Raw genomic sequence first — 15,913 nt, forward strand, 5'->3', positions numbered from 1 at the left:
TAGCATGATATGGTCATTTCGTTATTTTAAATAACAATATTGTGTCTTAGGTTACATGGCTCGCAAGTTGGACTGAAAATGTACAAGGACAAGTGAAATACATCATGCTGAACCCATCTTCAAAATTGAAAGGTGAAAAAGATTGGCAGAAATATGAGACAGCCCGAAAGCTTGCAAAAAGTATTGAGAAGATTCGGGCAGAATATCGTGAAGACTGGAAATCAAAGGAAATGCGTATCAGACAAAGAGCTGTTGCTTTATATTTCATTGATAAGGTATAGTAACACACTTTATCAAAAATTATCTCCTGAGGAGTGACCATTTTTAGTAAAATGTGTGCATACTATTTCAGCTGGCTCTTAGGGCTGGTAACGAGAAGGATGAAGATCAAGCAGACACAGTCGGTTGCTGTTCACTACGTGTTGAACACATATCTTTGCATGAAGAGAAGGATGGTGAGTGTTGTCTTCATTTGACAAATGCTTCGAGGAAATCACAAAATTGAATTCAAGTAACCACAGATACTGAGTAGTGTGTGATTACCTAGTTTTAAGTAAGAAGTCAGGTTCAGCTACTTGAAGCTCAACCATGTAAAGTGTGTTCCTGGAAGTAAAGCTGTGTTTTAGAACTAAATAGAACATTCAGTGTCCTTTGGTTTGCTGTTTGTTTGCAACCATTATGTGGAGAAGGCATAAATAAAAGCCCTGAGTGGTTGCTACTTGCTGTTCCAATTTGAAGTTGCCCTAAGAAGAGAAATGGCTCCATCTCTGCAATATGCAACACATCACAGTGCTGTCTTTGTCACCAGCTGCGAACACTTGGTCATGCTGTATGGCACAATAATGTAACAGGCAGTGATGATTACTATGATCGTCCCAGCACTGCTCATAATTCTAAGTTAGTCACAATTTTTTAGATTATAGATGCAATTAGACAATATTTTGTGCTCTTTTTGTGGTGTAGAGAGCATTTAACATGCAGCTGTAACAGAGCACCAAACACATTTTAATCCTGCAGATCTAAACGTTAACTTGTAATCAAGGAAAACATTCAACAGTGATTTACAAGAGCACGGTGCATAATGTTATTAGTTGAGTGGTGGGTGTTCTGGTGACAGACTAATTTCCAATATTGTTCAGCTCATAAGTGGTTGATTCTGTCCTCTGTGACACACAACACCAAGTAATGTCACATTATTAATTGTTTATGTTATTGATAAGGGCCTGTACTAGAACTGACACATTACAGGCCTTCAAGGTCTAAGTTCTGCAACTTCAGCCTTATGAATGGTATCACATTTGGAGATAAAAGTGTGAAGATTACTTTTCTATTTTGACTCACTATGACTTATGGCATCATCCTCTGATGTAAAATGTCATTTAGAGAGTTTGCTGTGCAGAAACATTTAATAAGGATAATGGGTGATTCCCACTCAAGAACCTCTTGTACACAGCTCTTTAAACAGTTTGGTATTCTCGCTTTTGAAGTTTGCTTTCAAAAGTCAATCACAGTTGAAAACAATAGCAAGATTTATAAATATTATACTAGAAGTGGACATAAACACTATACTGCACTTGGCCTTAATGTAGCACAGAAATGAGTGAACTACTGTCATAAAAATTGTTGATCATTTACCCATTTATGTAAATAATGTTGTTGTTGTTGTTGTTGTTGTTGTTGTGGTCTTCAGTCCTGAGACTGGTTTGATGCAGCTCTCCATGCTACTCTATCCTGTGCAAGCTTCTTCATCTCCCAGTACCTACTGCAACCTACATCCTTCTGAATCTGCTTAGTGTATTCATCTCTTGGTCTCCCTCTACGATTTTTACCCTCCACGCTGCCCTCCAATGCTAAATTTGTGATCCCTTGATGCCCAAAACATGTCCTACCAACCGATCCCTTCTTCTAGTCAAGTTGTGCCACAAACTTCTCTTCTCCCCAATCCTATTCAATACCTCCTCATTATTTACGTGATCTACCCACCTTATCTTCAGCATTCTTCTGTAGCACTACATTTCGAAAGCTTCTATTCTCTTCTTGTCCAAACTAGTTATTGTCCATGTTTCACTTCCATACATGGCTACACTCCATACAAATACATTCAGAAACGACTTCCTGACACTTAAATCTATACTCGATGTTAACAAATTTCTCTTCTTCAGAAACGATTTCCTTGCCATTGCCAGTCTACATTTTATATCCTCTCTACTTCGACCATCATCAGTTATTTTACTCCCTAAATAGCAAAACTCCTTTACTACTTTAAGTGTCTCATTTCCTAATATAATTCCCTCAGCATCACCCGATTTAATTTGACTACATTCCATTATCCTCGTTTTGCTTTTGTTGATGTTCATATTATATCCTCCTTTCAAGACACTGTCCATTCCGTTCAACTGCTCTTCCAAGCCCTTTGCTGTCTCTGACAGAATTACAATGTCATCGGCGAACCTCAAAGTTTTTACTTCTTCTCCATGAATTTTAATACCTACTCCGAATTTTTCTTTTGTTTCCTTTACTGCTTGCTCAATATACAGATTGAATAACATCGGGGAGAGGCTACAACCCTGTCTCACTCCTTTCCCAACCACTACTTCCCTTTCATGCCCCTCGACTCTTATAACTGCCATCTGGTTTCTGTACAAATTGTAAATAGCCTTTCGCTCCCTGTATTTTACCCCTGCCACCTTTAGAATTTGAAAGAGAGTATTCCAGTCAACTTTGTCAAAAGCTTTCTCTAAGTCTACAAATGCTAGAAATGTAGGTTTGCCTTTTCTTAATCTTCCTTCTAAGATAAGTCGTAAGGTTAGTATTGCCTCACGTGTTCCAACATTTCTACGGAATCCAAACTGATCTTCCCCGAGGTCCGCTTTAACCAGTTTTTCCATTCGTCTGTAAAGAATTCGCGTTAGTATTTTGCAGCTGTGACTTATTAAACTGATAGTTCGGTAATTTTCACATCTGTCAGCAGCTGCTTTCTTTGGGATTGGAATTATTATATTCTTCTTGAAGTCTGAGGGTATTTCGCCTGTCTCATACATCTTGCTCACCAGATGGTAGAGTTTTGTCAGGACTGACTCTCCCAAGGCCATCAGTAGTTCTAATGGAATGTTGTCTACTCCCGGGGCCTTGTTTTGACTCAGGTCTTTCAGTGCTCTGTCAAACTCTTCACGCAGTATCTTATCTCCCATTTCGTCTTCATCTACATCCTCTTCCATTTCCATAATATTGTCCTCAAGTAAATCACCCTTGTATAAACCCTCTATATACTCCTTCCACCTTTCTGCCTTCCCTTCTTTGCTTAGAACTGGGTCTCTTTAATTTTCCTGTAGGCAGTATCTATCTTACCCCTAGTGAGATAAGCCTCTACATCCTTACATTTGTCCTCTAGCCATCCCTGCTTAGCCATTTTGCACTTCCTGTCGATCTCATTTTTGAGACATCTACATCTACATCTACATTCATACTCCGCAAGCCACCCAACGGTGTGTGGCGGAGGGCACTTTACGTGCCACTGTCATTACCTCCCTTTCCTGTTCCAGTCGCTTATGGTTCGCGGGAAGAACGACTGTCTGAAAGCCTCCGTGCGCGCTCTAATCTCTCTAATTTTACATTCGTGATCTCCTCGGGAGGTATAAGTAGGGGGAAGCAATATACTCGATACCTCATCCAGAAACGCACCCTCTCGAAACCTGACGAGCAAGCTACACCGCGATGCAGAGCGCCTCTCTTGCAGAGTCTGCCACTTGAGTTTATTAAACATCTCCGTAACGCTATCACGCTTACCAAATAACCCTGTGACGAAACGCGCCGCTCTTCTTTGGATCTTCTCTATCTCCTCCGTCAACCCGATCTGGTACGGATCCCACACTGATGAGCAATACTCAAGTATAGGTCGAACGAGTGTTTTGTAAGCCACCTCCTTTGTTGCTGGACTACATTTTCTAAGCACTCTCCCAATGAATCTCAACCTGGTACCCGCCTTACCAACAATTAATTTTATATGATCATTCCACTTCAAATCGTTCCGCACGCATACTCCCAGATATTTTACAGAAGTAACTGCTACCAGTGTTTGTTCCGCTATCATATAATCATACAATAAAGGATCCTTCTTTCTATGTATTCGCAATACATTACATTTGTCTATGTTAAGGGACAGTTGCCACTCCCTGCACCAAGTGCCTATCCGCTGCAGATCTTCCTGCATTTCGCTACAATTTTCTAATGCTGCAACTTCTCTGTATACTACAGCATCATCCGCGAAAAGCCGCATGGAACTTCCGACACTATCTACTAGGTCATTTATATATATTGTGAAAAGCGATGGTCCCATAACACTCCCCTGTGGCACGCCAGAGGTTACCTCAACGTCTGTAGACGTCTCTCCATTGATAACAACATGCTGTGTTCTGTTTGCTAAAAAATCTTCAATCCAGCCACACAGCTGGTCTGATATTCCGTAGGCTCTTACTTTGTTTATCAGGCGACAGTGCGGAACTGTATCGAACGCCTTCCGGAAGTCAAGAAAAATAGCATCTACCTGGGAGCCTCTATCTAATATTTTCTGGGTCTCCTGAAAACATAAAGCGAGTTGGGTCTCACACGATCGCTGTTTCCGGAATCCATGTTGATTCCTACATAGTAGATTCTGGGTTTCCAAAAACGACATGATACTCAAGCAAAAAACATGTTCTAAAATTCTAGAACAGATCGACGTCAGAGATATAGGTCTATAGTTTTGCGCATCTGCTCGACGACCCTTCTTGAAGACTGGGACTACCTGTGCTCTTTTCCAATCATTTGGAACCCTCCGTTCCTCTAGAGACTTGCGGTACACGGCTGTTAGAAGGGGGGCAAGTTCTTTCGCGTACTCTGTGTAGAATCGAATTGGTATCCCGTCAGGTCCAGTGGACTTTCCTCTGTTGAGTGATTCCAGTTGCTTTTCTATTCCTTGGACACTTAGTTCGATGTCAGCCATTTTTTCGTTTGTGCGAGGATTTAGAGAAGGAACTGCAGTGCGGTCTTCCTCTGTGAAACAGCTTTGGAAAAAGGTGTTTAGTATTTCAGCTTTACGCGTGTCATCCTCTGTTTCAATGCCATCATCATCCCGGAGTGTCTGGATATGCTGTTTCGAGCCACTTACTGATTTAACGTAAGACCAGAACTTCCTAGGATTTTCTGTCAAGTCTGTACATAGAATTTTACTTTCGAATTCACTGAACGCTTCTCGCATAGCCCTCCTTACGCTAACTTTGACATCGCTTAGCTTCTGTTTGTCTGAGAGGTTTTGGCTGCGTTTAAACTTGGAGTGAAGCTCTCTTTGCTTTCACAGTAGTTTCCTAACTTTGTTGTTGTACCACGGTGGGTTTTTCCCGTCCCTCACAGTTTTACTCGGCACGTACCTGTCTAAAACGCATTTTACGATTGCCTTGAACTTTTTCCATAAACACTCAACATTGTCAGTGTCGGAACAGAAATTTTCGTTTTGATCTGTTAGGTGGTCTGAAATCTGCCTTCTATTACTCTTGCTAAACAGATAAACCTTCCTCCCTTTTTTTATATTCCTATTAACTTCCATATTCAGGGATGCTACAACGGCCTTATGATCACTGATTCCCTGTTCTGCACTTACAGAGTCGAAAAGTTCGGGTCTGTTTGTTATCAGTAGGTCCAAGATGTTATCTCCACGAGTCGGTTCTCTGTTTAATTGCTCGAGGTAATTTTCGGATAGTGCACTCAGTATAATGTCACTCGATGCTCTGTCCCTACCACCCGTCCTAAACATCTGAGTGTCCCAGTCTATATCTGGTAAATTGAAATCTCCACCTAAGACTATAACATGCTGAGGAAATTTATGCGAAATGTATTCCAAATTTTCTCTCAGTTGTTCTGCCACTAACGCTGCTGAGTCGGGAGGTCGGTAAAAGGAGCCAATTATTAACCCAGTTCGGTTGTTGAGTGTAACCTCCACCCATAATAATTCACAGGAACTATCCACTTCTACTTCACTACAGGATAAACTACTACTAACAGCGACAAACACTCCACCACCGGTTGCATGCAATCTATCCTTCCTAAACACCGTCTGTACCTCTGTAAAAATTTCGGCAGAATTTATCTCTGGCTTAAGCCAGCTCTCTGTACCTATAACGATTTCAGCTTCGGTGCTTTCTATCAGCGCTTGAAGTTCCGGTACTTTACCAACGCAGCTTCGACAGTTTACAATTACAATACCGATTGCTGCTTGGTCCCCGCATGTCCTGACTTTGCTCCGCACCCTTTGAGGCTGTTGCCCTTTCTGTACTTGCCCGAGGCCATCTAACCTAAAAAACCGCCCAGTCCACGCCACGCAACCCCTGCTACCCGTGTAGCCGCTTGCTGCGTGTAGTGGACTCCTGACCTATCCAGCGGAACCCGAAACCCCACCACCCTATGGCGCAAGTCGAGGAATCTGCAGCCCACATGGTCGCAGAACCGTCTCAGCCTCTGATTCAGACCCTCCACTCGGCTCTGTACCAAAGGTCCGCAGTCAGTCCTGTCGACGATGCTGCAGATGGTGAGCTCTGCTTTCATCCCGCTAGCGAGACTGGCAGTCTTCACCAAATCAGATAGCCGTCGGAAGCCAGAGAGGATTTCCTCCGATCCATAGCGACACACATCATTGGTGCCGACATGAGCGACCACCTGCAGATGGGTGCACCCTGTACCCTTCATGGCATCCGGAAGGACCCTTTCCACATCTGGAATGACTCCCCCCGGTATGCACACGGAGTGCACATTGGTTTTCTTCCCCTCTCTTGCTGCCATTTCTCTAAGGGGCCCCATTACGCGCCTGACGTTGGAGCTCCCAACTACCAGTAAGCCCACCCTCTGCGACCGCCCGGATCTTGCAGACTGAGGGGCAACCTCTGGAACAGGACAAGCAGCCATGTCAGGCCGAAGATCAGTATCAGCCTGAGACAGAACCTGAAACCGGTTCGTCAGACAAACTGGAGAGGCCTTCCGTTCAGCCCTCCGGAATGTCTTTCGCCCCCTGCCACACCTCGAGACTACCTCCCACTCTACCACAGGTGAGGGATCAGCCTCAATGCGGGCAGTATCCCGGGCAACCACAGTCTTAGTCCGATCGGGGGATGCGTGGGACGAGCTGGCCGTCCCCGACAAACCCCCATCCGGACCCCCACAGTGATGCCCATTGGCAACAGCCTTTTTGCCTGCTTCATTTACTGCATTTTTATATTTTCTCCTTTCATCAATTAAATTCAATATTTCTTCTGTTACCCAAGGATTTCTATTAGCCCTCGTCTTTTTACCTACTTGATCGTCTGCTGCCTTCACTACTTCATCCCTCAGAGCTACCCATTCTTCTTCTACTGTATTTCTTTCCTCCCATTCCTGTCAATTGTTCCCTTATGCTCTCCCTGAAACTCTGTACAACCCCTGGTTTAGTCAGTTTATCCAGGTCCCATCTCCTTAAATTCCCCCCTTTTTGCAGTTTCTTCAGTTTCAATCTACAGTTCATAACCAATATATTGTGGTCAGAATCCACATCTGCCCCTGGAAATGTCTTACAATTTAAAACCTGGTTCCTAAATCTCTGTCTTACCATTATATAATCTATCTGATACCTTTTAGTATCTCCAGGATTCTTCCAGGTATACAACCTTCTTTTATGATTCTTGAACCAAGTGTTAGCTATGATTAAGTTATGCTCTGTGCAAAATTCTACAAGGCGGCTTCCTCTTTCATTTCTTCCCCCCAATCCATATTCACCTACTATGTTTCCATCTCTCCCTTTTCCTACTGACGAATTCCAGTCACCCATGACTATTAAATTTTTGTCTCCCTTCACTACCTGAATAATTTCTTTTATCTCGTCATACATTTCATCAATTTCTTCATCATCTGCAGAGCTAGTTGGCATATAAACTTGTACTACTGTAGTAGGCGTGGGCTTTGTGTCTATCTTGGCCACAATAATGTGTTCACTATGCTGTTTGTAGTAGCTAACCCGCACTCCAATTTTTTTATTCATTATTAAACCTACTCCTGCATTACTCCTATTTGATTTTGTATTTGTAACCCTGTAATCACCTGACCAAAAGTCTTGTTCTTCCTGCCACCGAACTTCACTAATTCCCACTATATCTAACTTTAACCTATCCATTTCCCTTTTTAAATTTTCTAATCTACCTGTCCGATTAAGGGATCTGACATTCCACGCTCCGATCCGTAGAACGCCAGTTTTCTTTCTCCTGATAATGTAATAATGTAATGAACAATAAAAGTAACTTCTAACACAAACTGAAGTCATATATGGTGCAATGCATAATATATCTTAGAATTATTTTATTATGTTTTGGGAGATGATGATTGCAAATGTGTATCTGTGTTATCCAATGTCTCAGAAATAAAGTCCGCTATACCGACTAAAATTTTATATAAAAATAACTTACATTTCTGGATCTTGTTATTTGATTTGCTTTCTTTATTTCAGGGAAGGAATGTGTGGTAGTATTTGATTTCCTCGGTAAGGATTCCATAAGATACTACAATGAAGTGTCTGTTGAGAAACGAGTATTTAAGAATTTGCAACTCTTCATGGAAAACAAATCCACTGGGGATGATTTGTTTGATAGACTTAACGTAAGTATAGTGTGTTCCACATAATGATGATTGAAGTTGACCTCTTATTGAAATTTAAAAATTTGATTTTTATTTACCTTCTCAGTCCTGATCTTGAGTCTTACGAAGGAAAAGTGTATATTAATGCTCAGTGCATTGTTGTTGGGCAAAATAAGAATGAAATACCAAATTTTTTTAAAAAAGATAGTGTGTTCACAAAAATTTTAGAACATGTTCAAATTACAGTGGAATCACACATAGCAAGCATAATTTGTTCCAGAATCTTACCCGTAGTGTGAAACACAGGTTAGGAGAAAAAAATTATCCAATTTAAATTAATTTAAAATACGATAATGCGTTCCATGCAGAAAAAGTACTAAAAGTTTTATCTTATTTATGCCAATTACACATATGTACTTTATTGTTCACAATACATAACAAATTATTTTTTCTAAAAAGCTACCCATAGTCATTTGTTTCTGCCGGTGCTTCAACATACATAACAAATTATTTTTTCTAAAAAGCTATCCATAGTCATTTGTTTCTGCCGGTGCTTCAACACTTAGTGAAAATGCGACACAGCATTGTCGTTAAATAAATTTGTAGTGCACGTAGTCACTGCTTTATTGGGGTGATTATTTTCAGTGAACGATAACTGAATCCCTTGCTTTCAGGATTTCTCTTGTGTCAGAAGATCGCTGTTTTGCTGTTACCGCCCTCTCCCCCTCCTCTTCCTCTGAAAAACTCCTCTCCACAACTTCCTGTTGTGAAACACACTGCAACTGCATAAGCTCTTTGATGGCCATTTCTTGGCTGTGATCTTCCACAAGCTCATCAACATAAATGTTATTCACTTCTAGTCCCATGCTCTTGGCCAAAGACACAATCTCGTTGACTACAGGCTCCACAGGTACTGACTCAAATGCCTCAACGAGTCACATTAGACAATGCACTCCGGCCAAAGCTTCTCCAAGTGGGAGTGAGTTCTCTTGGTAACCTCTTCCCAAGCCTTTTCGATCACATCGATGCAGGCAGTGATGTTGAAATGTTATTTCCAAAACTCTCTGAGAGTGAGATTGGTAGCTTCAGTCAACTCAAAGCAATGCTCAAAGAGTGCTTTAGTGAAGAGCTACTTGAAGTAAGAAACAGTCTGCTGGTCCATAGACTGGGTTAATGGAGTGGTTTTGGAAGGCAGAAATTGGATCTTGATGAATTTAAATTTGGCAAGGTGGTGGTCTTGTAGGCCTGGAGAACATACAGGGGCATTGTCGATAACAAGCAAGACATATTCATCTCTAACAAATATTTTTTCACTGAAGGACCAAACACTTCATTGATTCAATCACAAAAAAGATCACATGTCCCCCAAGCCTTGTTGTAGGACCTCCACATCACATATAACCTGCTCTTCTGGACATTACACTTCTTGAAGGCTCGTGGAGTTTCTGAATGGTAAACAAGCAACGGTTTAGTTTTCAAATCACTGCTTGCATTGGCATAGAATAACAGTGCGAGATTGTCTGTATTGGCTTGTGACTTGGCTTATGGCCAGGCAATACCTTCTCCTCTGCTGTTATAAAGGTACGCTTCGGCATTCTTTTCCAGCACAGGCTCATCTTGTCACAATCAAAAACGTGTTGCGGCAGATAACCCTCAGAATCTATGAACATCTTGAAGTTGCTGATTAAGTTCTTGCTGATTAAGTTCTCGGCTGCCTTTCTGTTGGAGCTGGCTGCAGTGAATGCCGATTCTTCTCTTAATCTTCTCAAACCACCCATGGCATCTCTTAAACACTTCTTCGGCCGCTGACGATCCTGGCGTCGTCTTAACAGGGTTGGCAAAAATCATTCTACCTTCTCACAAATGATGTTCTCATTAATAGTGTTGCCTTGTAATTGCTTTTCATTTATCCATATAAGGAGCAACCTTTCGACATCATCCAGAATACAAAACCTTTGTTTTCTCTTGTCACGCCTTTTGAAGCATCTATCTCTTTAATCTTATCCTTGTTCTTGAGGACAGGACAAATAGTTGATTCAGACCGACTGTGTGCGCATGCTAAATTAGCAACTCGCACACCACATTAACATTTTTCAGTGATTTTACATTTCATTTCTAAGGTCATTTTCTTTTTCTTATGGTCATCTTCTTGTAGATTTATCTTCGTGGAAATTTCTGTGAAGGTTATTAAAATGTGCTCATGAGAAAACACTGTGAACACAAGTTTAAAAAAATGTAAGATCATAAGCTGCACTAAGATGTAGCAGAAACCTAAAAATAATGAAAACAGCATCTCTGGAATGAGAAAATATAATTCAGAAGCTTAGCGCCTGCTGCTTTGTTCGTTTAGACTGTATGGCCTGCAGAGATTTTTTTGTTTTTGTCTTTATTTAACAAATTTTTGTGTGTTGACAAATTGCATCACGGAAGCTTTTCACGCTAATCAAGGCCTTATAAGCATGGTGTCTTCTGAATGTACTTCTGACCAAAACGCGATTCTGGTGGCTGACCAAAATGTGATTCTGGTGGCTGGAGTCCAAAGTTTTTGTTAATCATGCTTTTTGCATTCTCATGGAGATATTTTCATAGCAATTTTCACCCCCTAACAAATATTTCTTCATCTCTAACCGAGAAGTGAAATACCAGTTTTCATAAATTTAACTTTAAAATTTTTTAATGTAACAAAATATTTTCTTAAAAATTTTCATCCCCTGTTGCAGTCCCATGGGGGTTGAACTTCCAGAATCAATAGAACATGTATTTTTTTATTTCTAACAGATAGGTTAAATACCAATTGTCATAGATATAGCCTTAAAAATTCTTTACTTTTTTTTTAAGTCACCCGATGTTTGACCTCCTTAGTGGTTGTATTTCCAAAAATGATGAAACACTTATTTTTTATTTTCTGACAGTGAAACCAAGTACCAATTTTTGTTCTGGCATCAAAAGTCCCTTTCAGAAAGCACAGTTTGGGCTGGGCAATAATGAGTCTGTCTGTCAGTCAGTCAGAACATTGCCTTTTATATATTAGAGATTGGCAAATGTACCGTATTTACTCGAATCTAAGCCGCACTTTTTTCCGGTTTTTGTAATCCAAAAAACCGCCTGCGGCTTAGAATCGAGTGCAAAGCAAGCGGAAGTTCTGAAAAATGTTGGTAGGTCCCGCTACAACTAACTTCTGCTGTCGAATATATGTAGCGCTACACAGGCATGCTTTATAGGCACAAAGATAAATACTGGCGCCAAAACATCTGCGTCAGTAAATGAATTAAAAAAAAAAGTGGAAGACGAGCTTTTTTTCTCCGCCCCGAGTTTCGACCACTGCATTTTCATACATTATCCAATGAAGTAAATACAAATTCCGTATTGTTCATCTTCGAATGTAGCAGAATTTCAATGTACTACGAAAATCCGACTGGCAAGACTGTTTAGGATGTTTGTCAATATGGCCAACGCTATGTTCTGAATCTTTTCCTACCTGTGAGAAGAGATGGTTGCTAATAGGAACCTGATGAAATGTGAATCACATGCAGTATTCTCTTCACCATAAGAATAATACGAATATAATCATTTTGCCATGTATTCTTTCACGTTTGCTGCTATCTCATTTAAATCCTGTCTGCCTAATAAACTACGAAACTAGAGTGAGACAACAGCAAACGCGGAAGAATATACGTATCGTGTCATGTTTATATTCGTATTATTCTTATGCCTAATAGTGATACACTCGGAAATGAAGCACGGCAACTGACTAGATTTTTAAATCTAAGATGACTCTAATTTCTGTGCAGAATTTGATGTACTAAAGAAGCGGCCGCAAAGATTTACAAACGGAGAAAAATTTTCGCCTAACTCTCGTTCAGATGATGTTCTATCATACGCAGTCTATTATTTGGTTCTCGTTGATCATTATCAAAGAAAGCAGCAGTGTAAGTAACAACAAATAGCAGTCACTTGCCATTGTTTCGCTAATGAGACAATTCCTCTTTTTTTTTAAGCGGCTGTAGCGCGCACAAAAGCAAGCCGTGGCGCGAGCGGCAACAGGCCGTTAACAAGCACTATCAGAATGCGACAAACAATGCATGACACAGTACAGTAATGCATTTTCAGCTTAAAGTGACGTGAACACCTATAACAAAGAAAACGGCACTTATCAGATCAAAGCAAAATAAGCAGTTGATTCAAACCAAACGGAGCACGTGAAAAAGAAAGGGTAATCATATAAATACGGACGGAGTGCCTTACTCACAGCAATGGCTGTTTGGTAAAGCTTACGACTCGAACCAAACTACTGTCGCTGTATTGTCATTCATTCGACGTAAATTGTCTCATATTCCAATGGACCAACTTTGTTTCGATTTGGAGGTGCGGCCTAAAACTTTTCTCTCCCCTTGAATTTCGAGTCGCAAATTTCAGGTGCGGCTTAGATTCGGGAATTTATTTTTTCCTTTATTTCGAGTCTCATGTTTCAGGTGCGGCTTAGATTCGAGTGCGGCTTAGATTCGAGTAAATACGGTAGTCCCACTGCTACATCAAAAACAATATATTGCCATATTGCTGTGATGAAATAAACAATCGCTTATTCAATAGTGTAGGCTATATTAGCATATTACAGCTTTATCGAAATACATTGTAGTCCAAAATTACTGGAAACAAACAGAAACTCCCTTTATTTTTCAAATATGGACTGATACTGTGATAAACAGTTTCTTTAAGCAGATGCTGCTACCTACTGGGAATATGCAGAGATAAAAACAAGTGATGTGGTGAAAGCTCATTGTGTAAAGTAAGTGCTACAATTAGCCCCAGTAAGTTTGATTCCGTGAGCTAGTAAAAAATAAAATTTGTGTATAGCTTATGTGCTAAATAGGGACTAAGGAGGTTAGTTGTAATTTTTTCCTTGGTAATTATCAAAATTGGAAAGATAGGTTGGCCACTTGTGTAATTTCATTTTACGCCAGTCACTACTCGTGCTGAAGAGATTAAAAAGACATACGAGATGTTTCTTTGATTTAGCAACTGATTGTTTTGTGACTACTCTACATCGATTTTTGTATGTGTTGGCTTGTCCACTTTAATTCTCAACCTTTTCACTGATGATTTTGAATTCTGTACCTCATGACATGCTCACACTTTCTTTAGGAGCTCCCAAGGAAAGTACTAATTGAGGGGGGGGGGGGGGGGGGGGAGCAGCAGCATTTATCACATTGCTGTTTTTATCATGGGGAAATGTTAGTGTCAATTTGTAAGCTTTGTTTCTGCCATCTTGCATTGTAAAGTACCAGCAAAGAGAACAGTTTTAAACAGTATTTTATCAACAGATATTTATTTGTAGAAAAACTATATATTGTTGTTTTTATTTCAGACTTCAATATTGAACAAACATCTGAATGAGCTGATGGAAGGATTGACTGCCAAAGTTTTCCGAACATACAATGCTTCTATCACATTGCAAGAACAGCTTAAACAGTTGACTAATCCTGACTTCACAGTTGCTGAAAAGGTATGCCTTCATAAAAAAAATTTTAAAAAGTACTCTCCTTGTAAAATTATGTACAGTTAACTTTGTTCTTCAGACGTATTAACATATGAATTAATGTTTTGTTACACTGTCACACTTGTAAATTATATCCTATATGATCCTGAGAACATTATTTAATTTATTGTTCTGCATTGTTTCAGTAAAAATGTTATGTAAAATGATGAAAGTGCATAGTGAGTACTCATTGAGCAGTTCCTTTCATTTTATGAATTTCAGAGTTGCAAAAGTTTTGCTCTTGTTATGTTTTACTGAAGTAGTAGTTGTTTTAACCAGGATAATATTTTCAACAGATTTTGGCATACAACCGCGCAAACCGTGCAGTGGCAATACTTTGTAACCATCAAAGATCTGTTCCAAAAACACATGCTAAAAGTATGGAGAATCTGAAGAACAAAATTGAAGCCAAAAAGGAACAATTGGAGGAAGCAGAAAGGCAGTATAAGCAGGCAAAAAGAGAGTACAAAAATTTTGAATCGGCCAAAAACAAGATGTTAGTAGTTTTTGTTTGTAACATTGAGCTAATCACTTCTGGAACAACATTATTATCATTTATGATATCAAAATTTGAACATTTTGAGTTTTCTCTGGAATACTACTGAATTTGATATTTTTTTTTTTTTTCTCCAGAGACATGGATAAGAGGAAAAAAGCTCTAGACAGAATTAAAGAACAGTTGTCAAAGTTAGAAGTTCAGGCAACAGACAAGGAAGAAAATAAGGAAATTGCTTTGGGAACATCCAAGCTTAATTATCTTGATCCGCGTATAAGTGTGGCATGGTATGTATCCAGACTTCGATTAAAGGCAAAATTTTTATTTCAGAAATTATGTTAACTTACAATGTGAGTTTTCTTTCCACAGGTGCAAAAAGTTTGGTGTTCCTATTGAGAAGATATACAACAGAACACAGCGTGACAAGTTTCGTTGGGCTATTGATATGGCTGGACCTGACTACGTGTTTTAATGACAATCCTATTAGTTTTATTGGCAAGTGTGAAGATCGTATTGTGTGTGAACTTGAGATGGGGCCATCAAAATTAGTTAAGACCTTGTGTGCAGAAAGGTACCAGAAGAATCTTATTTAAGTTTTAATATGTTCATGAAATAGACAATAAACACTTCAAGCAGTGTTTGCTGCTGGTTTTATTGTGTTAGGTAAATTACAATGGTGATTCTGATGAAACAAGACTATATGCAAAACACAAAAGTTTTGTATAGTGTGTGGGTACTAAAAGCATCAGTAACTAGAGTACATATTTTAAATTGAATATATTGATGTTGTCTATTGTATTAAATTGTGTTATGAAATCTATATTTTTTAATTTTGAGTAAATTTTCTTATTGTTGACATGCAAGTGAACATTCCTCCACAGCATGAAATGCATACGTGTGGAGTAGTAATAGCTGTGCATGTTGAGTTTCAAGCATGTTATTTTGGTACAACTGTTTTAAAAGCTTTGTGATAAGTTTTAATTTGCTGTGTGACATGGAAAAACAAGATGCAATATGTAAATACAGACTATATATAACACTTAAATTTTGCTCATCAGTAAACACTTCCTTTGATGGTAGGCAATGAAATTATTTACGATTAAGTCCAAGAGAAAGTTTTGTTTAACGTGAACATTTGTGTGATAATGGCAAAGAAAGAAAGATGATTCTATTGCAGATATTTCATTAGTTTTCTGTTGGAGTGTGAGTCATTTACAAAGGTGTTATATAAAGACAGTGAAATTGTTATGCAA

The 15,913-nt window shown here is 39.5% G+C and overlaps 1 protein-coding gene across 2 annotated transcripts in view; it reads left to right on the plus strand.

Moving 5' to 3' along the window:
* LOC126262216 (DNA topoisomerase I, mitochondrial) overlaps nucleotides 1-15,705 on the plus strand; it is a 52,089-nt gene extending 36,384 nt beyond the window's left edge. For both annotated transcript variants that reach the window (XM_049958651.1, XM_049958653.1), the window contains 7 exons: nucleotides 51-275; nucleotides 353-455; nucleotides 8,501-8,649; nucleotides 13,994-14,131; nucleotides 14,461-14,660; nucleotides 14,798-14,947; nucleotides 15,030-15,705. In XM_049958651.1, coding sequence (XP_049814608.1) covers nucleotides 51-275; nucleotides 353-455; nucleotides 8,501-8,649; nucleotides 13,994-14,131; nucleotides 14,461-14,660; nucleotides 14,798-14,947; nucleotides 15,030-15,132 — 1,068 coding nt within the window. In that variant the 3' untranslated portion in view covers nucleotides 15,133-15,705. The remainder of the gene's footprint in view (nucleotides 1-50; nucleotides 276-352; nucleotides 456-8,500; nucleotides 8,650-13,993; nucleotides 14,132-14,460; nucleotides 14,661-14,797; nucleotides 14,948-15,029) is intronic.
* Nucleotides 15,706-15,913: the final 208 nt, after the last annotated feature.

This window comes from Schistocerca nitens, chromosome 6, assembly GCF_023898315.1.
Source record: "Schistocerca nitens isolate TAMUIC-IGC-003100 chromosome 6, iqSchNite1.1, whole genome shotgun sequence".
Lineage (NCBI taxonomy): Eukaryota > Metazoa > Arthropoda > Insecta > Orthoptera > Acrididae > Schistocerca > Schistocerca nitens.